General features: G+C 39.3%; 1 protein-coding gene across 3 annotated transcripts in view; it reads right to left on the bottom strand.

The window, feature by feature from the left end:
- Positions 1–550: 550 nt before the first annotated feature.
- Positions 551–26,870, bottom strand: part of PHF20 (PHD finger protein 20) — a 69,468-nt gene continuing 43,148 nt past the window's right edge. For 2 of the 3 annotated variants that reach the window (XM_032198122.1, XM_032198121.1), the window contains 9 exons: positions 24,583–24,765; positions 21,549–21,647; positions 19,504–19,665; positions 16,849–17,018; positions 12,384–12,483; positions 9,066–9,261; positions 7,150–7,549; positions 4,832–5,015; positions 551–2,432 (listed from right to left, as the gene is read on the bottom strand). In XM_032198122.1, coding sequence (XP_032054013.1) covers positions 2,290–2,432; positions 4,832–5,015; positions 7,150–7,549; positions 9,066–9,261; positions 12,384–12,483; positions 16,849–17,018; positions 19,504–19,665; positions 21,549–21,647; positions 24,583–24,765 — 1,637 coding nt within the window. In that variant the 3' untranslated portion in view covers positions 551–2,289. The remainder of the gene's footprint in view (positions 2,433–4,831; positions 5,016–7,149; positions 7,550–9,065; positions 9,262–12,383; positions 12,484–16,848; positions 17,019–19,503; positions 19,666–21,548; positions 21,648–24,582; positions 24,766–26,870) is intronic. The other variant, XM_032198124.1, reaches the window with a different exon arrangement.

The raw sequence follows: 26,870 nt of genomic DNA, 5'->3' as shown, positions 1-26,870 counted from the left end.
CTCTAGCTCTACTAAGGAAAACAAGTCTCCAGTATGTCATTTCACTCAACCATCAGAACTGTCTTTTCTTCCAAACCATAAGTATTGCCCTGAGAAAAAAAAAAAAAAAAAAAAAGGAAAAAAAAAAAAAAAACCACAGCAGAAGTAAAAACCTAAAATGAGCACACAAAAAGCAATTGCTCGGAAAGAAGTTCCACTCTGGAGAAGTGTCTGCTCAGGAACTGACTTGTCTTCACACCCTCAAACTGCAAGCACAGCTGGCTCAGTAGCAGCTATATTCTTCTCAGACTCCTGGTGGAAACACGTGCTTTGAATTTCAACCAGGGAACACCCTTCTGGTCATTCTAACCTGAAAAAACCACAAACCTTCACAGTTGTTTGTAGTCCTCCTCTGATGCTGTTCTGGTTGGTTGGTTAACGTTGCCTGGTCTAGAGCTACACACAGCATTTATAAATTGAGGTGTCATTAACAGGAGAGAGAGAGTATAACATTGGTATCATCTTCAGAGATCGAAGTGCTACTTAAATATCACATAAGCTTTATTCCAACTGTGTTACAGAAAAATAAATTTATTTTTCTGCTGTACATAAGTTGTATTCACTATATACCAACTACAAAACTGTGAGACAAATTATTCCCTGAAATGACTCCTGGCACAAAAGCTTTAGTTACTACTAGAGAAGCCTAATTATTGTTGTCTGAAGTAACTGATTAAAATATTCACTGTGTAGATACTGTTAACTTAAAATTTCCAATATTATTGTAGGAATTTACATAGTAAGTCATTATTCTTTGCAGTATACAAACGTTACAGGCTCATATCCAAGATTAATAAATTGTATAGTTACGGGCCTTCCAATGACAACTGTTCTTTGATTTTACCCTTCGGTGTTACCATCACACACAAAAATCAAGATACATCCAGATTTTTCAGGACACCCTCTCAATGCAAAAACAGCTTACCATTTTCAACAGTGAACTTAACTTGGCAACGTTAGGGAAGGAAAACTGAAGTCGCAGCCATTATTTATGGAGCTATGATCTGCAGCTGAAAGGCTCTTAACATTTCAAATACTTACAACACATCAATGTTTCAAAAAGTACTGTATAATATAACTTGAACTTAAGCAGCATTTTCACCTTGCTCTGACAAAATAATACAAACCAGAAAATTAAAACATAAGGTAGAAAAAGGGACTTTGTGAACATACTGTTAATATAATAACCCACTCACTGTCTGTGAGGACAGTACCTCATGCATAGATCTTGAGGCTTTATTTACACAAATATAAAATAAACTGATTCCCAAAACCACACATTCATAGTAAGTCTTTACAATGAACACGTTCAGAGTATTGAAAAAAATCTACATTTCAAAATATAACCGGAATGGCAATTATTAACAAATGGGTAGAAAACTACATAATGTCCATTACAGACCTTGCTCAAGTCTGGAACTCCAAGCACATCCCAAGTCTTTTCACGGCAATATCTTATACTGCCACAAGGGTGTGGGTGTCCTGCTAGCACTAGCTCAGGAGGCACGGTATGGCCATATTGAAGAGTTCAAGAATGCACAAACACAACGTTAAGGGGTTTCCCCAGTACCAAGTCACGTGAGAGTGACAGGATAAATATGGAAAACAATCATTTATTCCGAAAGTAAGTGCAATCCACCTGTGACCTTCTGCTACATTATTTAATATAATAGAAGGGGAGAGTTAGGCCACTGTTACTTGCAAACTTCCACGTAACAATTTATAGTTAAGAGCAGGACATTCATACTTACTACGTCTGAAAACTGTTATAACATTTCCTAATGATTAAATACTGTGTGCTATTATGCATAAACCAGAAGGAATAAAACATGACACAAGTCACTTAAACTATGCAAAGTTATTTACAACCTCTGTCAACTAAACATTTTTGGCTCTTAGAACTCTGTTCTTCAGTGGCACAAATTTTAGTCAATTTAATTATGAAAAAAGTCTACCGTTTCAATGAACAAGTTGTAAGGAGTGAAAATTTAAGTATAATTTATCAAGAAACACACAACCTTTGAAGACAACAGTATTAACCTCTTCCATATTGTTATAATTGCCTAATAAACCCAAAATTATGAGATAAAATTAACCTTTTTTGCTGTTCTTTGAACAGCAGTTCTTCACAAATCCCTGAAGTCAATCTGCATCACATGCAACCAGCATGCTAATTCATTTAAATACACAGAGCTGTTCACATCAGATGCTCCAACTTCACTCAATAACAGTCTCCAATACTTTCTAGTCTCATGATGAGCAGCAAAGTGCAATCTGTTGCACTTTGCCTAGGTCCGTTATAAGCTGCTTTATACAATGTTTGAGTTGTGGGAGTCGAGCTAGTGGTTCTGGTGGCTCCAGCTCTCCTGTATAATCCAGCCAACTCTCCAAAACTGCAAAGGGAAACAAAACTGTCACCATTTCAGTTCTCAGCAAATAGATCTTAAGCCACAAAACAAGTTCTTTAAATAATCAATCATTACAAATAGCTTTTGATACAGTGTGATAAAAATAATTCACATTTAAAGGAAGTTAAAAAAGAACATACAGATGTTCCCAGGAAAAAGCAGTGCAGTAAGGGAAAACTCATGACCAGACACTGTGAAATCTAGTGCTAATTTTCCTCTGACCTGTCAATTCCAGAGCAAGGACGCTGTGGTACAGAAAGATTATACTATCAGAGTAACTTAAGATCAGATCCTAAAACAACAGAACAGTAATGTAAGAAGTTTGCCATCTACACAGACAACTGGGCAGGCAATAGTAACTAGATAAAAGAAAATGGAGAGGAAACCTAAAAGTATAAACAGCAGACTACTACACAAAGAAAACAAATTCAGAACAAATCCCTTTTCTAAGCTTCTCAGTGTGAAATGTGAACTAGACATACTACTGACTGAGACCTCAGGCAACGATATAATACAGCCAGCCAAAGGGCTGTAGCATTGAACTAAGATGCATGAGAAGGATGGGGCAGTATCACAGGAGACAAACCTCTGCTCATTTCCTTGGCCAGGTGGTGAGCCTCATCTCTGTGCCTGGGAAGCTCGTGGAACAAATCCCTCCTGGAAGCAATGTCAAGGCACACACAGGACAAGGAGGCGTTCCAAGACAGCCAGCACAGCTTCACCAAGGACAAACTGTGTCTGACCAATCTGGTGGCCTTCTAGGATGGAGTGACTGAGTCAGCTGACGAGGGAAGACCGAACGATGTCCTCTACCTGGCCTTGTGTAAGGCCTTTGACACGGTCCCACATGGCATCCCGATCTCCAGCTTGGAGTGATGTGGATTTGGTGCGTGGACCATTCAGTGGATAAGGAGTGGGCCTGAAGGCCATACCCAGAGTGGTGCTCAACGACTCAGTGCCCAGGTGGAGGCTGGTGACGAGCGGTGTCCCTCAGGGGTCTGTCCCTAGGACCGGTGCTGTTTCATATCTTTATCAACCACATAGACAGGGGGATCGAGTGCATGCTCAGCAAGCTTGCAGATAACGCCAAGCTGAGTGGTGTGGTTGATACCACAGAAGGAAGAGCTGGCATTCAAAGGGACCTGGGCAGGCTGCAGAAGGGGGCCCACAGGAACCGCATGAGGTTCAACAAGGCCAAGTGCACCTGGGTCAGGGCAGTCCCAGACACAAGTACAGCTGGGAGAAGAACTCACTGAGAGCAGCCCTGCAGGGAGGGACTTGGGGGTTGTGGTGGACAAAAAGCTCGACATGAGACAGCAGAAGGGCAGCTGCATCCTGGGCTGCATCAGAGAACAGTAGTGGAGGGAGGTGATCGTGCCCCTGTGCTCTGCCCTTGTGAGGCCCCGCTTGGAGTCCTGCATCTCGGTCTGGAGACCCCAGCACAGGAAGGATGCGGGTCTGTTAGAGCAGGTCCAGAGGACGGCTGCAAAGTTGGTCAGCACCTCTCCTGTGCAGAAAGGCTGAGAGAGCTGGGCGTGCGCAGCCTGAAGAGAAAGCTCCAGGGAGACCTCATTGCAGCTTTTAAATACTTAAAAGTGGGCTTATTAAAAAAAAAAAAAAAGAAAAAGAAAAAGAAAAAAGCAACTTTTTGCTCAGGCAGGTAATGATAGGACAAGGGGGGAATGATCTTAAACTAAAAGAGGGAAGATTTAGATTAGCAGTTAGGAGGAAATACTTCACACTCAGAGGGTGGTGATGCACTGTAAGAGGTTGCCCAGAGAAGCTGTGGATGCCTCATCCCTGGAGGTGTTCAAGGCCAGGCTGGATGGGGCTTTGGCCAACCTGGTCTAGTGGGTGGCATCCCTGCCCATGGCAGGGCAGTTGGATTTAGATGATCTTTAAGGTCCCTTCCAACCCAAGATATCCTATGATGCTGTGATTCTAAGTAAAGAATTTTGAAGTGATACAGAAAAATATAACAGTCCTGCGTACTCATGAGGCCACCTGGAATAGGCTAAAACAGCCAGCAAGGCTAAAACACACAGAAGTGCTATGGAACAAGAAAAAAACACAAAAGCAAGAAGATATGGAAGGTATTCTACTACATCATCTGATATCAATATTTAGAGATCTAACAAGAACTTTTTTTTTTCTTTTTAAAATTCTTCACAATGTTATCTAGAACTTCAATTTTGTTTTAAAATCCTTGAGCACCAGGAACACGTCTATTTTCCACTATTAAATGCAGTACTTCTGACAATGCAATGCTGATCACTTTGTAGGTCTGCAGAAGCAAAATTAAAGCCAGCATGTTTTTAAACTGGCAGTATTATTTGAATAGGAAAAAATACAGTTAGCTTTTAAAACAGAAAAATGCCACCTACCATCTAGTTCCTTCTCAATGAAATCCATTCTGTGTATGACTTCATCTTGCAGAGATTCCACATGAGCTAAAAGATTAAGCTGCCACTGCAGCTGTGAATTCACAACTCCTTCTTTGTCCTTTTCCAGTAATTTCATTTCAATAGCTTCCTCTGGAGAGACTTTCTTAGATACAGAGTCTTTTACCTAGCAGAAATACATACATCAGTAATTTATTACAGTGAAATGAAATTAGTGAGAAGGACTATCTGGGTCCTTACGGTTATCCGAGGTAATGGCTCAACAAATCTTATGTTAATGGAAGACTGAGAGGAGAGGTCATACAGAAATGTTAAGGCAGTTTGGGCAAGATCATCTAAATAAACATGAAACACAGATGCCTTAAAAAAAAGGCATCAAAAGTCTAATAGAACAGAGGATTAGAGAAGAAGAGTATCCAAAGCAACATGTTTTCATGGTTATTTTGCTAAGACCTAGTCTTTGCAACTTCACAAGCACCTCATTTTAGAAATGTAACGTTGACCTGTATATACGTATAGCTAGCTCCCTGACAACTTCCATTTGGAACATATTGCACTAGGTCTGTGGATCCAGGGGAAAACTGAACTTTCTTACATGACAGTAATGAACAAAAGAACAAATTGTGCTGCAGTGAGAAGTTATTTGCAAAGGAAAAGGATCTGGGGGTGCTGATTGATGCTTGCCTCAACATGAGCCGGCAGCATGCCCAGGTGGCCAAGAAGGCCAACAGCATCCTGGCTTGTCTCAGGAATAGTGTAGCCAGCAGGAGCAGGGAGATGATGGTCCCCCCTGCACTGTGCTCTGGAGAGGCTGCACCTCGAGTGCTGTGTTCAGTTTTGGGCCCCTCAGGACAAGAAGGGCATCAAGGCCCTGGAAGTTGTCCAGAGCAGGGCTACAAAGCTGGTGAAGGGCCTGGAGCACAAGTCCTGTGAGGAGCAGCTGAGGGAGCTGATGGTGTTCTGTCTGGAGGAGGCTCAGGGCAGACCTCATTGCTCTCTACAACTACCAGAAAGGAAGGTGTGGGGAGCTGAAGGTCAGCCTCTTCTCACAGACGACTAGTGATATGACAAGAGGGAATGGCCTCAAGTTGTGCTGGGGAAGGTTTAGGTTGGAAATTAGGAGACTCTCAGAAAGCAGTCAGGCATTGGGATGGGTTGCCCAAGGAGGTGGTGCAGTCATCGTCCTTGGGTGTTTAAGGAAAGGTTGGACCTGGTGCTTAGGGACATGGTTTAGGGGGTGAGAGTGATGGTACGGTGATGGTTGGACCAGTTCATCTTGGAAGTCTTTTCCAACCTTAATGATTCTACGATTTCTTAAAAAAAAAAAAAGTCACTATTCCCCTGAAGCTTTCTAACATCTGTTAGACTGTATTTCATATGACTTTACAAAAAAAAATGCTTGTTTTGTGGTGTGTTGAGGTATAGCAGAGGAATTCCTAAAAGTTTACTAGATCTGGTAGAGCTGAAAATGAGAACCTATTATTAAAGGGAGAAAATTGGAATGCTCCAATAGGAAAAAATAAAACAAACAACTATTCCATGGTTATTGTCCTTAACTATCAGTTCAGGTTCCTTTTCCTTTTTTCAAACATACAGTGCCTGAAGAACCTGGAAACAATTTAATTAATACAACTATTAAAAGAAGTGTGAGAACAAGTTGGAAATAACTAAAAGCTGTGTCAGGAGAGGTTTGGGCTGGAGATTAGGAAAAGGTTCTTCATCGAGAGGGTGGTCAGGCACTGGAACAGGCTTCCCAGGCCTGTGGTCATGGTACCGAGCCTACCAGAGTTCAAGTGTTTGAACTATACTCTCAAGACACATGGTCTGGCTATTGAGTGGTCCTGCATAGAACCAGGAGTTGGACTCTGTCTTTGTGGGTCCCTTCCAACTCAGGATATTCTATGATTCTATGAAAAGGTGGAATACCAGTGTATTTGAGAGTATCTTATGTGCTTGCCCTGTTCTCTCCTTGTTCTGTTGTTAGGGTTTATCTTTTGTGCCTAAACCATAGAAAAGGAGCAACAAATTATTAGAAGACCACAATGCATATTCCACATACTGTACAGATGATTTAGAGCCCAGAAATCATCTTCAATTTGCTTTATTTTTTTTAAAATGAAATGATAGAAACGAACACAGCTATTATTTTAACTTGCTCTGACCACCTAAGTTTAACAGTATGACATGAAAAAAATAAACACAAATGAATAAACTAAATGCTAATAAAAGGACTAATCAGCTTTGCACTTCACCAGGCAAACACATTCTTTATGCAGCAAGGGTTATTTTAACATAAATACCTTGGAATAATTGTGTTTGGATTCATTTTCCATCCTGCATATTTCTCGGTCCAGATTCCAACCAAATCTCTCTGACAGGACATCGTCCCCATTTTCTCTTATTCTATTTACTCCATCATCCATGGCTGAACCTCTTGTTTCTACAACCAACCTCTGCTCTATTGCAGGGTAGTAGGCCCGAGGTTTCTGGTAACAGTGTTCACTTGTAATATAAGATTCCTCTACAGAAGGAATGGCTGAGGGTTTCTCAACTGTCCCATTCCAAGTTCTATAACTTGCCGTCTCCTCTTTGTAACAGTTTTCCTCAATGTGAATGATGTGTTTCGTATGGATTTTTTCATCCACCGTAATGTGTTTCCACGGATGACACCAAAGCTTTAGGTCAGGATGTTCTTTATTTCTGTTCAAACATAAAAAGGTGAAACACCCACCAAATTTAAACTTTAGAATTACTAAGTACACTACCTTACCATGTAAAGAAACATGTAAAGAAATCAAGTAATAACATTTCAAGTACTACATGCTTTAGTCATTATCAGTTAAAAACAATTATGAAATAATATAATTTCATTGATCTCAACTGTGTATCTTCCTATACTGCTCTTATGTTCACGATTTTCATTTCTGTAACACTGTATATAAGCCAAGTGATGATATTAAGAAATCAACTGAAGAATAAGTTTCAAATAGATGGATACAATTTTTCACAAACATTGCCCTTGAAAGCAGCATTTTTCTTCAATATTTGTTATTTGTTATCCATTTTCATTGGGATATTTATATATTAAACAGGTAAGTCAAATGCACCAACACTGAACTAAGATATCAATGTGTATTTCAACAATTCTAACAACAGTAAAGCAAAGAAACTCCTCAAACCACTCAGTATCAGACTTTTGCCTGCAGTTCCCCAAAAGAAGCTTTAAAATTCAATCCACTGAACTTGCATAACCCTCTTAACAACAACTGTGGACTTGGTGGGGTGGGGTTAGTACTTTTTTATTTATTATTTCCTTTAAATTCCAAGATGCTAAGCAAACTACTGCCTGGTACACCACTTGCCTTCTTTAAAAAAATTCTTGTTTTCAAATTGAATTACACAGAGTATCTCTCAAAAGTTATTTATTCCAGCATCAGGGACAATTATAGATAGATTCTTACATGGATGTAACAAAAATTAAAATTTATCATGAACGCTGATACTGTTTTTCCATATTTGTCAGACATTAAAACAGCAGTAAAGAGGAGAGCAAAGCAGAAGCAATCTGCTCATCTTCAAAGGACAGGCAGCTCATCTGCTACAGGCTGCAAGAAAGCAGCAGAAGCAAATCCTGATGCTAAAGCACCTGCACTCAACCACATGCAAAGGAGAAGGGTCCTCGCCCCCCCAAGCCCACTCTGTGCTTCCTGGCACATGAAGGCAGAGATCCGGCTTCTGAAGCTGTTAGCTAAACCACTCAGGAAAACATGCCAATTTTCCTTACATAGTAACCTCTTTCTAATCTGCTCTATGTTAGCTAAGCTTTCTTCTGTCTCTCTTAAAGAAACAATTAGTGCAACTGCCAAGGGCTCACGTTAGTCCAAGCTGCTTTATACCAGCATCTCCTCTGCCTCCACCTAGGACGGCATCTGTTATGCCTTTGATAAGCAATCTTGAAGGAACTTTTAGAAGAGTAGAAACCAAGCGTTCACTCACCAGAGCTTTCTACTCCAGCTCCATAGAGACTCTATACCTAAAGGTTAGAAGCCAAGAAGCCTTAGAAGCCAAGATATCCTTTTCCAAGATAACACCAGCAATTCAAACTATGTTGTTATATATCCACAAAGAAGCACAAAAATAAGTCTGAATTTCTGGTTATTTTTCTACCATTTGACATCAAATTCATGTTGAGAACATGCCGAATGATATTGCTTACTTTAATATGCTCATCTTCAGCTGCAGTCCATGCAGTACTTCTATCACTCTCTGTACATCACCGAGAAGCTGGTGAGTGGCTACTATCTTCTTGGCATTCTGGTGGGAATAATTTTCTTCCAAAAATGCTAAGCCATGCATGTGACCATTACTTAACCACTCCTTTTCATACCAGTACTTTAAGCTGGACCTCTGACCTAAAGCAACAGTAACGAGTATGTTAAAAAGAAGCATTAACCATGGATTGTTAACATTACATAGCAATTCTGATTTTTTCAGTTGTGAAACATCTTATTAGCTCATATGAGTAACACCAACAAAGATCCATGACAGCAGACAAAACTCCAAAGCCATGAAGAACCTGTAACTGGGAAGTGAGATGACACCTTAGTTAAGAAAACCTCTGCCCAAGTGTGAGAGCCTGGAGCATTCAGACTCCAAATGCTAAAGGACATCCACAACAGAATATGCAACTGACAAACAAAGTGTTTTTAGCAGGGTATCACACTTCTTAGTAACCATGACTATAATTAAAGCTAGTCTGAATACAACTCTGCAGACAGAAAAATGAAGCAAGAGACAGTGAAATTCCTTTCTCTACTGGAATCACTTTAATAGTTTAATGCACGTATTAATATAGTCAAATGTAAATCTTACAAGGAATCATTGTGTTGATGGAGATCTTGCGTATATTGAGCTATTAATAATGCTAATTCTAGCTTAAGACATTGAGATATCAACAATAACAAATGAAATTATATTAGATATGATAAACGCATCAGTAAAAGTAACTTAAGAATACAAGAAAAAAGGGTTTTAGCAGAAAAGGGTGAAACTTCAGATGCTTGCTAAATTGAAAAAAATCCAAACAAATAAAACTATCAAATGCCCCCCCCCCTCTGTGAATTGTATTGTTACAACAGATGTTCTCAGACACTTCAGCACTCTGAGAAACACCATTCACTGGCCATATACGCATATATACAGCCTAGTATGCAAACCTACAAAGCCAGAGGTAATATGGGATCACAGACTCAGAATGACATTCAGGAAAAAAAAAAGTCTCCAATACAAGCAGGTTAACATCTGCTGAAAATTTCAGCAGTGAATCAGAACAACTTCTCAGATGCCCAACTGAGAAATTACTCATAGGTGTCTGTATCTCTTTTTGGGGGTAATTAAAAATAATGACAAAAAGGTCTGCATATCATGCCCAATATGAGTATCCATCAACATAAAGGATACTTTTAAACTTATATTCAATGTTAAACCTGTCTTGAAGACAATGTACAAGAGTGTGAGCACGTAACCACTAGGCTGTATAGGACAATACCTGATGTTTTGAGGCAATACCTCCAAGAGACCTCATTTTCAAACAAAAAACCTCAGGAAAGAGCAAATTCTTTAGGCTATAATAGCTCAACCTTTCAGGCAGATACACTGAAGAGAGAAGCCTTCTACGTATGGCCAAAACCACCTTGGAGATGTTCCTGATATATCTGTATTAACCTCATCACATTTATCTGTGTGTTAGAAAAGCTCCCACCTGCAAATGCAGTTCAGTCAACAAGATTAAAACCCAACATTTTAAAACCTTAGTTATCTGAACAGCACTGACATTACCCAACTAAAGCCTATGGCGTCACTTACTTAATGGTGTACTCAGAGACACAAAGTGCTCTCTCTCTAGGTGAATAAGCTCAAGAGAGGAAGACAGAATCTAACAAAGTATGCTTTCCATTGCTTGAGAACATCTGCCACATAATAAACATTATACAAAATTTTGCTTAAGCAAGAGCAAATGGCATTTGAACACAAATCGCTTGAAAATCACACCTGACTCAATAAACTGTCGAAGATGACAGTTGTATAGTTTTTTTGACATAATTACACTAAGCTTGCTTTTACTTTCAACAACATCAATGGTGCTGTAAGAAGTCCCAGAACTAGGGAAAATTCCTAAATAAGGAGTCTGCTGAATGGCTACAACCAATTTTGAAAGCATATTATTTGCAGATTCATAAATTCATGGAAGGTTCATTGAAATTCAGAAGCCACTTAGTAGCTTTGCAGTCAAAAAGAATTGATACAACTTCCTTTTCCAAGACAAGTAAAATTAAATCCTAGCAAAAAAATAAAAGTCTCAGGATAAAGTAAAAGTGATTAAACTAATTAAGCAAGTGAAATGGTAGCTGTAATCAGTTTTTACTGAAAAGCATTCTAGTAACATTTTCTACTAAATACAAACAGTTCAAGCATGATGGCACAACTTCAGTTTGCACATGCACTTCAGTTGAGTTTATAACTTAAGTTTACACAAATCAAGTCAAAGCATCCTGAAAATAAATGGTTAAAATCCTGGGTGCAAAACACCATTAAAAGAAGGCAAACAGATTATAAATTGACTGCTTAGATAACTGCATGTAAGCATAGCGTATCTTCCTTGCAAATGATGATAGTATACACACTACGCTTGGTCACAAATCAATTAGGCAAGCTACCAAAGAGCTGGTGATTTTCAATAGTCAAAAAAGCAGTGATCACAAGACTCTTTGGGTTTATGTGCATATTTGGATTGTGATGAGGCAGACAGGTATCCCAGGTATCTCATAACATATAAACAAGGACACATGCCCAAACCTCATCCACTTCCATGCTCAGCAAGGCTTCATAATTCAGAGTAGGAAGTCAAAAACAATCCGTGCCTTAAGTGTAGTTTCATCTGCTGCATAAGATGGACTGAGACATTTTAAAAAATATACAGCTTCATAGTTTGGAGCAGAGGAAGTACTGCTTAAATCAACTCTGTGTTAACCAAGATAACATGTTTGTATTTATACACATGCTTTTTCAAAACAAGTAAAGGACATCACAGCTGTTGAGAACTAGACTGGCTCTTGATTTTTTATTTTAACCAGTGCGTAAGTCTGGCCTCACTGGAAGAAAGCTGCAGTTAAGTCCCATAAGATGTTTTCACACTTTATTCATAAGGAGTCTTTACTCAAGTTTCCTGAGCAGTTATGAATTAATTTTCTGTAGCCAGACTGTACAACCAAACTTAAATCCCTATTACTGACAAGTAGGTGACACAGATGGTAACAGTTAAACGTTCATTTTCCATTAATGTCCAGCTGTAATTGCACAACATTGACTTGTGTTCATTCACATAAATTCAACTTTCTGCATCTATACATGAACTCAATTACCTATAAAGACAGACACAGCTAGTGGAGAAAAAAAAAGTTTGAACTCTGGTTATATTTATAAACTAATAGTTACTACATATATAAGAAGGTTCAGTAACCTTAAATGTCTGTACCTGGAGGATCTTGGCAAATATAGCAGGTATATTTCTCAGGTACATTATCTTCCAGTAAACCCATACAGACTCCATGCTGCCAGCACAGACACTCTTCACACTGTTTGAAGTCAAGAAGTGCACATCAACAGAAATGAAGACTACAGGAGCTCAATAATTTTACCTCAATTAAGAAGAGATGCATTATCTACACATTTTAAAAGAACAAGGTATATTAACATCCCCTCCCTTTCAGCTACAAATACATTAAAGAATCAGACTACAGTATTTCAAACCTTCCCACATTTTTCACATGGATTTATGAAGAATGACAACAATTATGCTGTCAAAGCAGAGATCCCAGAGATTCTGAAAGGTGTCAAAATGTTCCCTTCAGAGATGAAAATCTTCTAAAAAGATGCATGCACACAGTATCTAGGACAAAAACAATCAACCTTTATCAAAATATACCAAGTTTTCTGAATTAAAATTTCCACCCTTTAAATAATAAATCAACATATTCAATTACAAAATCCTAGGGATATTTATTATAATGTAGGACTAGTCAATACTATGCTTCACTGTATCTCTAGCATTTTATCCATTTCCACAAAGGTAGCTCTGCGTATAAAAAAGAAAAATTCAGGTGCAGCTGTACTAGCTTAAAAATAATAATAATAATAATAATTAAAAACTTTGCTCGCGTTGGTAAGCATAAATGTCAAAATCACACTGGCAAAGACCAAATATACTTTGGCATTACTTTTTAGTGCAATTATGCTATTTAAAAATGCAATAAACAATACAGTTTCAGAGCAGTAAAAACTGTATCTACATGTCCTGTTTCAGCCTTTTTTTTATCCCCTCTTCCACAAGCAGGCAAAACGAAAACTACAGCCTAAAAAAAAACACATTAAAACTCGGGACAAAACCCCACATAAGAATATTAAGTCCATATGATTTGAAACTGTGTGGTGTCCATTTAGAGTTATTTTCTTCATAAGCATTGGAACAGTAGATCATCAATATTTCTTGGAGCAAAAGGCAAAAGCTTAACGCAGAGACCATGACAATATTGTCAAAGGTTTTCAAATGAGCTGATACAAAGAAATGGTAACTGCAAGCAATGTTAGATGCCCTTCACTGACCTACAATGAATGATACCAACCTGATAAACATCTCAACTGTGTCGGCTAATACTTTTATTAATGCTTTTCTCCTTATCTGCTGCTTTTCCTCCAGCTTGGAAAGACAGAAAGGCACCACCAGTTTTTCAGTATGTCATTTGCTTTAATTTAGTGGTTTAATTGTGGAGGAAATAGAAGCACAGGAAATGGATAGAGAAAAACAGACTTCTGAAAAATAGGACTAATGATGTCTGGCCTTACGAAATGAAAGAGGAGCCAGGCTGTAGCCTATTGCTCTGGATACACATTAAGTAGAAGCCAGCACTTACCCAGACAATAGGAAGGTAGGAAAGAGATTCAAAGCAAGCTAAATTTGAGATTCTGAAGAGAAAAAATGTGCACAGGTGGGCAATAATATTTTAATTCAATTTTCAGTTTGAAAGAAATACCCAAGCCCAATAGACATGTATTTAAAGCAGCTTTTCACCTACCAGAGCAAAAATACCCTGATTCCATTTACCTCCATCACCTACAAAGCCACCAAAATGGAGCCACACAGTTCTCTATCTTACACACACACACACCGCAATGCTTAGGTGCCAAAAAGAAAAAAAAGAAAAAAAGAAAGGAGCAATACTTTGTCTGGACTTTTCTGGGCCTGATGAGTATTCTAAAAATTTCTAAATTTGGCACATTCATGGAAATGTGCCTGGTTCAAAGAGAAAATGACTTGCAATTGTCCCTTTTTTTTTTTTTTTTTTAAGGGGACAACACAAGTTGTCATAGGAGGACTGAACCTCCAGTCACAGGCATGGATTAAACTTCTCTAGCTCCAAATTATGATACAAAGTCAAAGTACATAGGCACAAAGGCACATGCTCAAGCACCAAATGTTACCATATTTCAGTGAGATCTCTAAAGAGTAATAAGCAAAGACAGAACAAACACCCCAATGAAAACAAACGCAATGACAATATTCTTCTAAATAAAACCATATACTGAACAAAACTTTGCATGCTCAGGAATAGAACACAAGTTTAAATGAAAGTTCTTCTAGGGCAGACACTTCCAAATTTGAATTTAAGTGTCAAAGCTATAACTACACCAGAAGTCAAAGGAAAAGCATCAGTCTTAGCATTACACCTCTGAAAAGCTAAAAATAGGTTCTCCTCATTGTAATTCCACAATTGCATAGGAGAACTTCTCTTTGGATTAGTTAATGCCCTGTATTTAAAGAGCTAACACAGGCATTTCTACAACAATAAAATTCCAAACTCTTTTCCTAAAAGCTACAGGCTGACAGAAGGGTGTGGAGAGCACAACATTTGGTAGCTTTAGAGACCTGTCTAACCCTACCTCCTCCAAAAATCTCATTCCTTGCTCCCCAATTCCTACTGCTTCAATCCCCATAATGTATGCAGGTACTCACCATGGTGCCCATCTGCATCTCTTTTACTGAGAGAATAGCCCACTGTCTTATACAGTTTCCTTGTAACACAGCTAATGCGTTTTGGTGTGTTTTGTTTTTTTAAACTCATTTCTAAAATCTTTGCAGTGAGCTCAAAGAAACCTAAACTAGTTCAGCCTAGAAGACTGATCTAAGCAGCAGCCCACAAAACCTTACACAAACCTATGCACAGACTACGCTCATAGCTAGCTGACAGTTCTCTGCGTTCTGCTAGCATCAAGCCTAATTTTACCAGTAAATTATATTAAGACTACACCTTCACTTTTTTTTTTTTTTTTTTAAAGAAAGAGACATCCTCTTAGAAAGCAGCCAGCTTCCCTTTATTCCCAATAGCTATCAGTCTCCTTTTCTTCCTAAACACCCAGATGTTATTCATCACATTTGGACCACTGCCCATTACCACCCCCATCCCTACTAACACACACAGCATATTTCGTCCTGTGTTGTGAGAATCCAACGTTAATACAATGTGCATCAGAATGAGCTAAGCCCTAAGAGAAATGTGTTGCACTTTTTCAAGTAACTTATCTGTAAACCACTAGGGAAGGCCAAAGAAAAGCATTCAATCAAGTTAATTGTTAAGCTTGACTGTCAAGACAAAAATCAAACCCAGCTGCATTAGCTGTATTAAACTAGAGAAGAGGCTGCTGATGTCCAGAGCAAAACAGGTGTTTCTGCCCTTCTGCAGAAGCTAAGAATTCTTCAAACCTCAACAGTACACTCCCTCTCCCCTTAACCCATTCAAGCAGCAAGGGCCACCAAAAACTAGCAGAGGCTGAGAGGTAGGCACATACCAAATTCTGCCTTTCCTTCTAGTCCCACAGAAAAGTCCCACAATTAGAAAAGTTACCTAGGAAAGTTGGAAACTTCCTGAAAAAACAACACTACACATTTCTTCAGAATGGTAACTATGAAAAGCTAGGTTCAAGAGCATCACACACCTGAGCCCCCTGCATGTTTTTTCTCTGCATCTAAGATTGAAGAGGATTTACTGAAGGGGCCCATACAGCTTATGTAAGAAGCAGTACCAAAATGGACTAAAGCAAAAAATGCTGAAATTTTTATTTGATATAAACTTAACCTCTTCGCTGTTTGAAATGAATAGGAACTGGGTAAAATGGCTAACAGCAGCTATGTAAGGACTGGTTTCCTAGTAACTTACAGATGTCTGAAGAACTAAAAGTAAACAGCCAGGACAGTTTCAAACAGATATTTATCACCACTTTTAAGTGGGACAGATAGCAGACTGCTCCAGCTGGAAAGAGTTTTCTGCAAACTCAGTTTACAAAGGGTACATAATATTGTGAATGGACACGTGGCTTTATGCAGATTATGAACTACAGAAGATGCTGCAGAATGCACAAATGCAATTTGGCTTCCAAAAAAAGCTCAAACAATTATTTTTTTTTGTCCATACTATATAAAGGGTTGAGAGTTTAAGTGAAGCTTCTTGCCATGGCAGAGAAACAGAAGTATATTATGATTGGAAAGCAATGTTCTGAACATTTTCAAAACTAGAGGGAAGAAAAAAAAGCCAGTTAAAGCCCCACTGACTTTAAAGGTATCCTCTCTAAACCTAGGAAGTGTTGTAGGTATTTTTTTTTAAAAATGCAAATCTACAGTGACAAAACAACCAACCGTTAAAGACTCATGGAGATTTTTCCTTCCTCATCCACTTTCCTTCAATAAAAAAAAATGAAGATTTTCTACAAACTAACAGCTGCTCACCCTGCCATGTTATCTTGAAAAATGTTACGATTCCAGAAGGCAGAGGTTTATTTCATGTATAGAATGTATCAGTGCATATTTCTACAATAGTTTTTCCACTGTTGGACTGACACCTTCCACTGTTTTCACTACGTAGTGCATCCACACTCCACTTCGTCCATACCTGAATCATGAAGTCATTTTCGTCTTTTACTTCACAAATACACCGAACAATCTCAAAATCACCTTCTTCAGCTTCTTCATCAGGATTTGTGGTTACATCAACATCCTGACTACAGTCATCATCGCTCCAAAGAAAGCTATCCATAGATGACTCGCTCATAGTGTCTTCCTCTGTATAAAAAGCAGCCAGATAAAATAGCAAGTCAGAAAGGTCAGAAAACTCTCAACCCTCATTATGTACACACACATTACTAGAAGTCTCAGTTCATTAATTCAAGAAACACCACAATAGTGACCTACTGTTTGAGTGCTACAACAGTTTTAAATGTTGTCATTAATAGCTTCTTAAAAATATTATAAGTTTACAGCTTCTGTCGTTAAAATTTCACTCTCAACAGACAGCACCTCAAACCAAAAGCACAGTCTTTTCAGACAAGTAGGTGTAACAAACAAAACCAGATATATAAATTCCAACAGGATTTAGACTAGTTCCTGCAATCTGTATAGAACTATCTTGGTAGTGTAAATGTAGAGCTAAAACAGAACATGGCTCTGTCTTATGAACCAGTAGGTGTCACAAAGAAATGTCTTCATCACAGAAGAAAAGTTCAACACAAAATTTAATCTTTCAGACTTCTATTCTTTAGACTCCAGTTGAGATTACATTTCTCAATTCAGGTGAAGTGCACTCTAAGGATACTCCAACACTACATAAAGAGTTTATACAGAATCTCTGTGGCTTGAACAAAACCATCAGGAAAACTGCTTCTCTGGAGAACCTGTTACAGTGCCTCACCACCCTTTGAGTTTTAAGAATTTCTTCCTAACTGCTAATCTAAATCTCCCGTCTGTGTTTGTTTTTGTTTGTTATTAAATAAGCCCGCTTTATGTATTTAAAAGCTGCAATGAGGTCTCCCTGGAGCCTTCTCTTCAGGCTGCGCACGCCCAGCTCTCTCAGCCTTTCTGCACAGGAGAGGTGCTGACCAACTTTGCAGCCGTCCTCTGGACCCGCTCTAACAGACCCGCATCCTTCCTGTGCTGGGGTCTCCAGACCGAGATGCAGGACTCCAAGCGGGGCCTCACAAGGGCAGAGCACAGGGGCACGATCACCTCCCTCCACTACTGTTCTCTGATGCAGCCCAGGATGCAGCTGCCCTTCTGCTGTCTCATGTCGAGCTTTTTGTCCACCACAACCCCCAAGTCCCTCCCTGCAGGGCTGCTCTCAGTGAGTTCTTCTCCCAGCTGTACTCGTGTCTGGGACTGCCCTGACCCAGGTGCACTTGGCCTTGTTGAACCTCATGCGGTTCCTGCGGGCCCCCTTCTGCAGCCTGCCCAGGTCCCTTTGAATGCCAGCTCTTCCTTCTGTGGTATCAACCACACCACTCAGCTTGGTGTTATCTGCAAGCTTGCTGAGCATGCACTCGATCCCCCTGTCTATGTGGTTGATAAAGATATGAAACAGCACCGGTCCTAGGGACAGACCCCTGAGGGACACCGCTCGTCACCAGCCTCCACCTGGGCACTGAGTCGTTGAGCACCACTCTGGGTATGGCCTTCAGGCCCATTCCTTATCCACTGAATGGTCCACGCACCAAATCCACATCACTCCAAGCTGGAGATCAGGATGCCATGTGGGACCGTGTCAAAGGCCTTACACAAGGCCAGGTAGAGGACATCGGTCGGTCTTCCCTTGTCAGCTGACTCAGTCACTCCATCCTAGAAGGCTGGGCCCCTCTCTACAAGGACATCAAGGAGTTTGAGCGAGTCCAGAGAAGGGCAACGAAGCTGGTGAGGGGTCTGGAAAACAAGTCTTACAAGGAATGGCTGAGGGAAGCTGGGTTTGGTCAGCCTGGAGAAGAGGAGGCTCAGGGGTGACCTTATTGCTCTTTGTAAGTACCTTAAAGGAAGCTGTAATGAGGTGGGGGTTGGTCTGTTCTCCCCCGTGCCTGGTGACAGGACGAGGGGGAATGAGCTAACATTGCACAAGGGGAGGTTTAGGTTGGATATTAGGAAGAACTTATTTACCGAAAGGGGTGCTAGGTATGGGAACGGGCTGCCCAGGGAAGTGGTGGAGTCACTATCCCTGGAAGTCTTTAAAAGACGTTTAGATGTTGAACTTAGTGGTATGGTTTAGTGGAGGACTTGTTAGAGTTAGGTCAGAGGTTGGGCTAGGTGACCTTGAGGTCTCTTCCAACCTAGACAATTCTTGATCAGACAAATTGATCAGACAAAGTTTGCCCTTGGTGAACCTGTCCTGGCTGTCTCAGAGCGCCTCCTTGTCCTGCATGTGCCTTGATAGTGCTTCCAGGAGGATTTGTGCCATGATCTTCCCAGGCACAGAGATAAGGCTCACTGGTCTGTAGTTCCCCAGGTCTTTCCTTCTACCCTTTTTTAAAATGGGAGTGATGTTTCCCTTTTTCCAGTCACTGGCAGAGCCAAAGCAAAGAGCAAAAAGCACCACCAGCATCTAGCTCTGACAAATGAATTGGGTTCAGCTTCTTCAGGCAGTGCAAAAGGAAAGACGAGGCCCTGTGCAAGAATAGCCAAACCTGCATTACAAGTACTAGTCTTCACACACATGTTGTAATAGAGCAGCTCACACATTTATTAGTGATGAAAGACAGAACTAGTAAGCTGTAAAGAAGTCTCCTTTTACCATTTGTTTTTGATTTTCCTCTGTGCTGTCCAGACTCAGAGCAGTGCAGGTCTGTGCTTGTGTGGGCAGATGATTTATTTGAAGAAATACATTTTGTGACAACTGATTTTTCAGGAGAAAGTTCCTGCGAAATATCCGTGTTTTCTTCACTGCCAGAGTAGTCTGTAAAATTGTAAGAAGTACTATGGTCAGAAGTTTGTGGTTAAGGAAACAAGACAGAAGAAAAAACAGCATCATAACAACAGGCACTTATGATTCACTGAGACAGTGTCCACTTTAATATTCTAGGACTCCAGGACTTCATTATGTTGCTGAAAGAATTGCAAACTTCCTAGAGGTAATAAAGGTACCCTCTGAGCCAGAAAAACCCTGTGCAACTCAGTCATCTTCACTGATGAAGTGAGAAAAGCTGGAAACACCAGTTATTTATACATACATGCTCTTCAGAATGAAGATCTACAAATGCTTCTGCACTACAGATAGACATTTCTACTCAAGCACTGTTAGCTGGAGACCTCTCCCTCATATCCCATTATTAACATCGGCTAAACACGTTCCCTGATGTCACCGACTACAAGGAAACAGAGCCTGTTCTTTTATTCTCCTAGTTTATGGAGATAGCTAACTATTGTTGTTATCAGTTTGCTATTGAAATGCTCCAAAATCTTCATGTTGCTCCAAAAATTTTAGGAACACGACACATCACATTTTTTGTATGCATTCGAGTATTTCTACACTAAAATGCTGAATCTCCAGATCATGTAAGCTGAAGTACAGAAACTAGAAATACATCCAGCCACCACAGCTATCCCAACCTGTCTGGTACTCATTTTGGATGGTTCAGAAGCCAACATGCTTTCATTTATGTTTCAAAAACCCAAGAACAAAGGAACAAACAATTTGTTGGTATGATTTTTTGTCAAATTATTGTGTAAGTTTACAAATTAGGATTTGTACAATATCTACATATCTGTGGGCACCATGTCATCAGAAAGTCACTGAAGTAATTTGTTTCAATTCAATTCTGAGTCAGTCTACTTGTGGTTCATTCTTTCCCTCTACTCTCTCGTGACAGCTTGTCTTCACAAAAGTTAACAGAAGTTATGCTTTCCAGTCTGAAAAACTCCTCCATAAGGAGCTCTTGTTTGACAAATTATGCATGAATACACTGCTTTAATGATCCTAGACATCAATCAATGGCATAGGAAGTTGTCAAGCTTGATCTGTACATTTTGAAGTTTTATGATATCAGCTGCTGCATTTGGAAGTTGCAAATCCAACCACTAGTAACCATCTTGGGCTTATATATAACATTCAAAGTGTGAAGAAGAAAGTATTCCCTGTTGATTTCATCCTCAGAGGCTTTGGAAGACACGTTATTACCATCTTCCTATTAAATGCAAAGGGAACAGCAATTTATGAGACATGAGGTGGACAAAGCCTGAGTACAGACATTAAGTACAGATTTTACTGTGTCTCCACAAGATTTGTCCTTTTGAAAAGAAAAACTTGGACGTGTCAGCTCATTATCAGAGCGTCTGAAAATAAGTGAAGATATAAGAACTCAAAGTTAACAGCAGAAAGAGGACCCATCAGCATTTTCAAGCCCCATCACTCAAACAGGAGAGCTAGAACTCATACACAGAGAACATCTGGTACTCAGGGCACTTGGTAACAAATTGAGGGGACCTGCACACTCTTTAACTGGGTGAAACTTGCATAGAAGTCTATCTTACTAATGGAAAGCCAGACTTGAAGACCAACACGTGCATTTTGGAGTTTGTTTTATTCTGTGCCATTATAACCACTATTATCAGTTATTATTCAGCATTAATGATGCACATAAATTGTCTTGCCAATCATGGTTTATTCTTAATGACAATAAAATCACAACCACTAGGTAAATGAAGGAAACATATCTGCAATGATATGACAGGAAATATATCTGCAATGTCTCCTCTCAAGAGCATGGAACTAGGTAACAGGCAAAACAAGGAAACAAAACCATTTTCCTCTAAAGAAAAAAAAAAAAAAAAAAGCTTTACCAGGCTTAGCTCTCTTTTTCTTTTTTTTCTTTTTCTTTGCCTTGGACCTTCCACAGTCTTTGGATTTTCTTTCTTTGTTCTTCTCATATTCTTTAACAGCTGAAATTAGACAACATTCCAATTTAATTTTAAAGATATACACAACTATTCTACCTATTAATTTTCTTAAATGACTCTATTGTTTCTTCAGGCAAGCGTGGATAGTTCACTAGAAAAAAAACAGCCAGAAATATTACCTCTAAGAATTCCCAGCCCACAGAATTGGAATGGTCTGTTTTATGTCCTAGTGTGATTGTCCCATAACTAAGTTACAATAGCATGTAAGAGAAAGCAACTAGGCACCAATGCCCCATTTTCTGCTTAGGTAGTTGGAGTTTCAGCCTTCATAGATTATTAAAAAACAAAACGTGAGCATTTGTTATAAGTTTCTAGCTGAAATTACTGCTGAACATTTCAGTAGTGTTGTGTCTGACGTAAGAACCCTCCCCCCAACTCTAGTCCAGTTCCTCAAACGTTTTGCTTTCATAGAAAAATGGAGTAACAACTGGTTCACTTGTCTATACCTGTTTTTCTCTGTTTCCTTCCCATCCTATTTTTATGGAAAAAAAAATATTTTTGAATAATTGGGTGATATTTTTCAGTCACGTCCATCCTCAAAACATGCCTCCGAAGCATTTGCTGTAAGTAACCCCATTGCCAGGAAACGTGTACAAACCCTTGCTTTCAATCTCCTGCCACTTGATCACAACTCCTGTCTTTCAGATTTAGTTCTCTGCAGCAAAATCTCTAGATACTTGCAGCGTTCCTTAAAATAAACTCTCCAGACTCTGCAGAGACTACTAGGTGCAACCATAAGTGTACTATGGAAGCATGCCTTGCATCTCAAAAGGGCTTTGCTCTCAAGAGTGCTCAGCTGATTAAGCCACTCACCATCCCATTTAAGAAAAGACTATTTCAATTACTGATTACCAATATCAGAACAAACATCTAAAGACACTCTACTGTCAGAAACACTCTCCAACACAAAATGTGTAAGAACCCCAACTAGTCTATAGCCACTCAGGAAGCAAAGCCATACCAGTACATTATGTCAACCTCCTACAACATACTATTCAGTAACCTCCCTAACCCACAATGTGAGACTATGTTTTTGAGGTACAAGCTGCCCACTTTGAGAAACTGGACATCTCAGTCACATTTAGGTGATTACCAGCTGTGATAAACGTGCAGGGGGACAAATCACTATAGCATGTCTTTTAAAAAGCCTTCAGCTCTTACATCTCCCCTGCCTTTCAGTCCTTGCGTATCTCCTGCTCCCTTGCAGCTTTTCTCCTCCTTTGGCATGTTATTAATGATGGTTGCTAAAACTGTGCATTGCCAGCAGCCACATTAGCTGCTGACACTGACGGCAGGCTGCTATACAAATTACATGTCCTGCAGAAGGAACATGACTGAAAATGACTGGCAATAAAAGACACAAACTTCATTCCCACTCTGTTACCATGGGGGGGAGGAAGGGGTGAAAGGAAAAAGAGCTTCATATGCATATCTCAGCATAAAGCTTCTAGCTACATCTTACTTTCCTTTGTCTTTGATCTCTCCCAGTCTTCCAGTGCTCAGGACCCTCTGGGTACCATTTACTTCTCCCGGCTCATATGCAGGGACACTATTAAGTTCTGTCATTTCACTCTTCCAGGAAAAGGTCAGAGGGACAATAACTGAGGTCAATATAGGCAAGAAATCTTTGCATCTTTTCAGTTGGAAAGTGAAGATAGGCAGATCATCTAACCTGTTTTTTAGGGTACGTGAGAGGGCATTTCTTCCATTACTCAACACATCAGTTGTAAGTGGGACAAAATCTTCCTTGCTCCCATGCTTTTTCCCTCTGAGGTAGAGGGTATATATTTTTTCATTTTTCTTTTTAAAGGCAAGTATTTGCACTTTTCTGTGTATTTAACTAGCTCATACAGTTAAATACACAGGCCTTCCAAAAACCCTGTACTGCTGGATGTTTTTATCCAAAACTGTTTCGTGTAAGTATTTGGAAGTTTAAAAGAATTCTCACTGGAAGACAACCAGATACAGCAGGCACCCAACCTAACCTAGGTTAGGAGCATCCTCACAGACTTGCATAATCTAAGAGAAAAAAACTGCCTTATATAATCCTAAAAAAAATATCTCAACCTCATTTTTAAAAAGGATTTTTTTTTTTCCCCGAAAGCACAAAAAAATTAAATTCTTTATTTCCCTGAATGGCAAAAAGAGACTAAAGAGGATGAATACTTAGTCAAACCCCACCAACACTTAAAAGTTCGTGCTAATGTCTTTAGGCCATTCTCTCAAATAAGAAATACCCTACTGAGTCAGACCAGTGAAAACATTGAAATTCTCCAGAATAAGAGTATTACAAGTAAAATTCACTTAGCACAGATTTTCATGTTCTTCACCATTGTGGCTCAAATTGTCACCACATATCTGAAAGAGAATAGTGACGTAAGAACCTATATTATAGAAGAACCTAGTATAAACAGGGTTTACACTACACCACTGAAAAGAGTTAAGCGATGCCACGCTACCCAGAGATTTCCAGTAGCACAGATTGCTGGCTACCAGAAAAAGTAAAGCCTCAAGTTTATGCATCTCGACAAGTTCACGATTACTTAAAATAACGCTTTGGACAACCCAGGCTTGTTCCAACAACAGAACTAAGAAATGTATCAAATAAACAAATTGAATGAAAACATTCTTCTCTTTTTAAAATATTCTACTACTTTTTCCATCTAAAAAATGTTACACACCATGACTGGGAACATTGAAATTCTGAGTATAGACAAAAAATCACCAATTTCATTATATTGATTCTTCATTTGAAACCACTACAAAGGAACAGTGAAAAATACGGCTTAAATTGTATACTCATGTAAAAAATAACTTTTAAAAACTAGGTATATAGAATGCTTTCTACCAATATTATCAGTTCCTACCAATGTTTAAACCTTTTGCAAGAGTTCATTTTAAACTAAAAGAAGCGTACCATTTTCAACTCTTTTTTTTTCTGGAGGCTTCCGGAGTGATCTCGCTATGTGGTTCTCCTTGGTTTGTTCTCTAACAGAATATCGGTGACTATTTAATGCATTTACAGTGGTTGATGTTCTTCTCTTCTCTATTTTTTCATCTCTATATGAGGTACTCCTTAGGGCTATGCGTAGAGGAGCATCTACAAAGAGAATAAAGACGAGGTCCAAACTTTAAATACGTTCAAAACTGAACTCTACTTCACCAGCAGCAGTTCTGGTTGTCCATAGGGAGCCTCTCTGATGAAATAAACTCCCTAGGGAGCATCTCTGATGAAATAAACCACTAAGCTTGCAGTCCCAGCAACTTGACCACAGAAGAGTTTTTAAGCAGAAGCTCATTTAAAGTCTAAGACCTGCAATGCTTTTTGTTGTTGTTACAATCCCCAAATCTTTATTCGTCCAGAAATACTGCTGCATGGAGGAAATATGGAGAGAGAAACAGTTCAGCTCAGCAGCGATATGGTCAGATAAATTTTTCTTTAACAGAGAAAATAAAAGAGGTCCTGTTGATGTAAATAGAGGAACCACAGCCTATTCTCAGAAGTGTGCTTTGTAACAAGCATATAGAAGCTCTGCATATCTAAGGAAGGGAAGTTTTAAAGTATATACCACTGAAATAACAGCATTTCAGCCAGGAGAGAGATGCAAGAATTCAGTATCACTACCTAAAATCCATACAATCATGAGATAGACAGGCAATTTCATCTGTGATTTCATTTACTAGTAAGTCAAGTCTTCTTGCAATATTCTTCTTGCCACTTTGAAGTATGTCATCAAGTATCAAGTATCTTCGTCAAACAGAACCAGTAGCCAAGCTGACAGAATGCTGTTTTTCATCAAGAATGTATAATTCTATCATCATAAGCATCTCAAATTGGATACTAAAGGCAACTTCTGTCCGATCTGAAGACTTGCATGTCAGTAGGTTTTTCACTTGGAAGCCTCTCTAAATAACTGCGAGCAGGAGTTGAAAATGACTGAAGACAGAAGAAGAGTCCAAGCTCAGCATACTTAAGAGAAGTGGAATCAAGTACTCTGGCCTGACCTACATTTCAAGTTGGAGCTATGAGGCACATTAAGACACCTCATTATGTCCCTTTCAGAAGCAAGCGGATCTCTTGAGGCTGAAGGAACCAGCGAATACCCAGCAAAACCTGAGGCTATCTGATGGCTTTCTCCCTGATCCTCCTCCCACACTGAAGCTACATTAAAACTTCAGGAAAAAAAGAGCAGGTGGTGTTCGTAACAATTTTAGTAACCAACTAGTTAACCTTCAGTCATTTACCATAGTGCTTTACATCAGCTACAATAGAAGACAGAAAAGAGACAAAGAGTCCAAGTTTCCTCCACAAGACTGTCATGAAGGTGACTTCTGTCCAGTAAGGCAACTCCCTGTTGCCCTTCTTTGGGTGCTTACTGAACTCAAAAGAGCTACAAGCTATAGGATGTTGAACGTTTCTTCCATGAAGAATTTTCCTTGAAGATATTCCTTGAGTATACAGAAGATACTCCCTGATAATATACCACGGTAATATGTACAGCTTCCCATTTTCAACAGGCCCAATTTCTCTTGCAGGAAGAAGTTGTGTATTTGAACAACAACAACAAAAAAAAGTCTATTTTTGCAGGACTTCTCACTAACAGAAATCACTTCTGCGAACCTTCACAAACATAAGTCATCAGTTCAAACAAAAAACTTTTTCCCATGGTACATGGTAGCTGAAAAATAAGATTATGGTACCTTATAATCTGTTTGGGAACAACACAATCCTAGCAAACTTTCTGAAAGGCAAAAGGTTTGTGGCAGTACACACAGACAAGACACATAAACAAGCCAGGGAAGCATTCCTGACTATCTACCATTCTGCCTGCTTTAAGTTCCAAAAATATTTATACAACAGCATCTCAGGGAACTTAAAAAAAAATATATATTAAAAATATTCAGACTAGGAAAAAAAATAAAAATCAGACTAGGACCTTCATTTAGGCCTCCTCATTTTCCTTTCTCCCAAGAGCTAAACTCAATTTCATAAATTAACATCAGAAAAATTCTGCAGCCACCTTGATCCCACGAAAAGGCTTCCCGTGGGCTGAGATCTACATACACACACTCATGAGGGAACAAAAGAGCATTGTGTTTTCTAGCTTTGTAAGAGTAAAAATTGAATAAGATTTTTGCCAAGACTATTGCATCTTTTAACACACATAGGTCAATGCATTCCTGTAATATTTTTCAGCTACCATG

This window comes from Aythya fuligula, chromosome 16 (assembly GCF_009819795.1).
Source record: "Aythya fuligula isolate bAytFul2 chromosome 16, bAytFul2.pri, whole genome shotgun sequence".
Taxonomy (NCBI): domain Eukaryota; kingdom Metazoa; phylum Chordata; class Aves; order Anseriformes; family Anatidae; genus Aythya; species Aythya fuligula.
The sequence above is the reverse complement of the archived record's forward strand: the minus strand, read 5'-3'. Positions and strand labels throughout refer to the sequence as shown.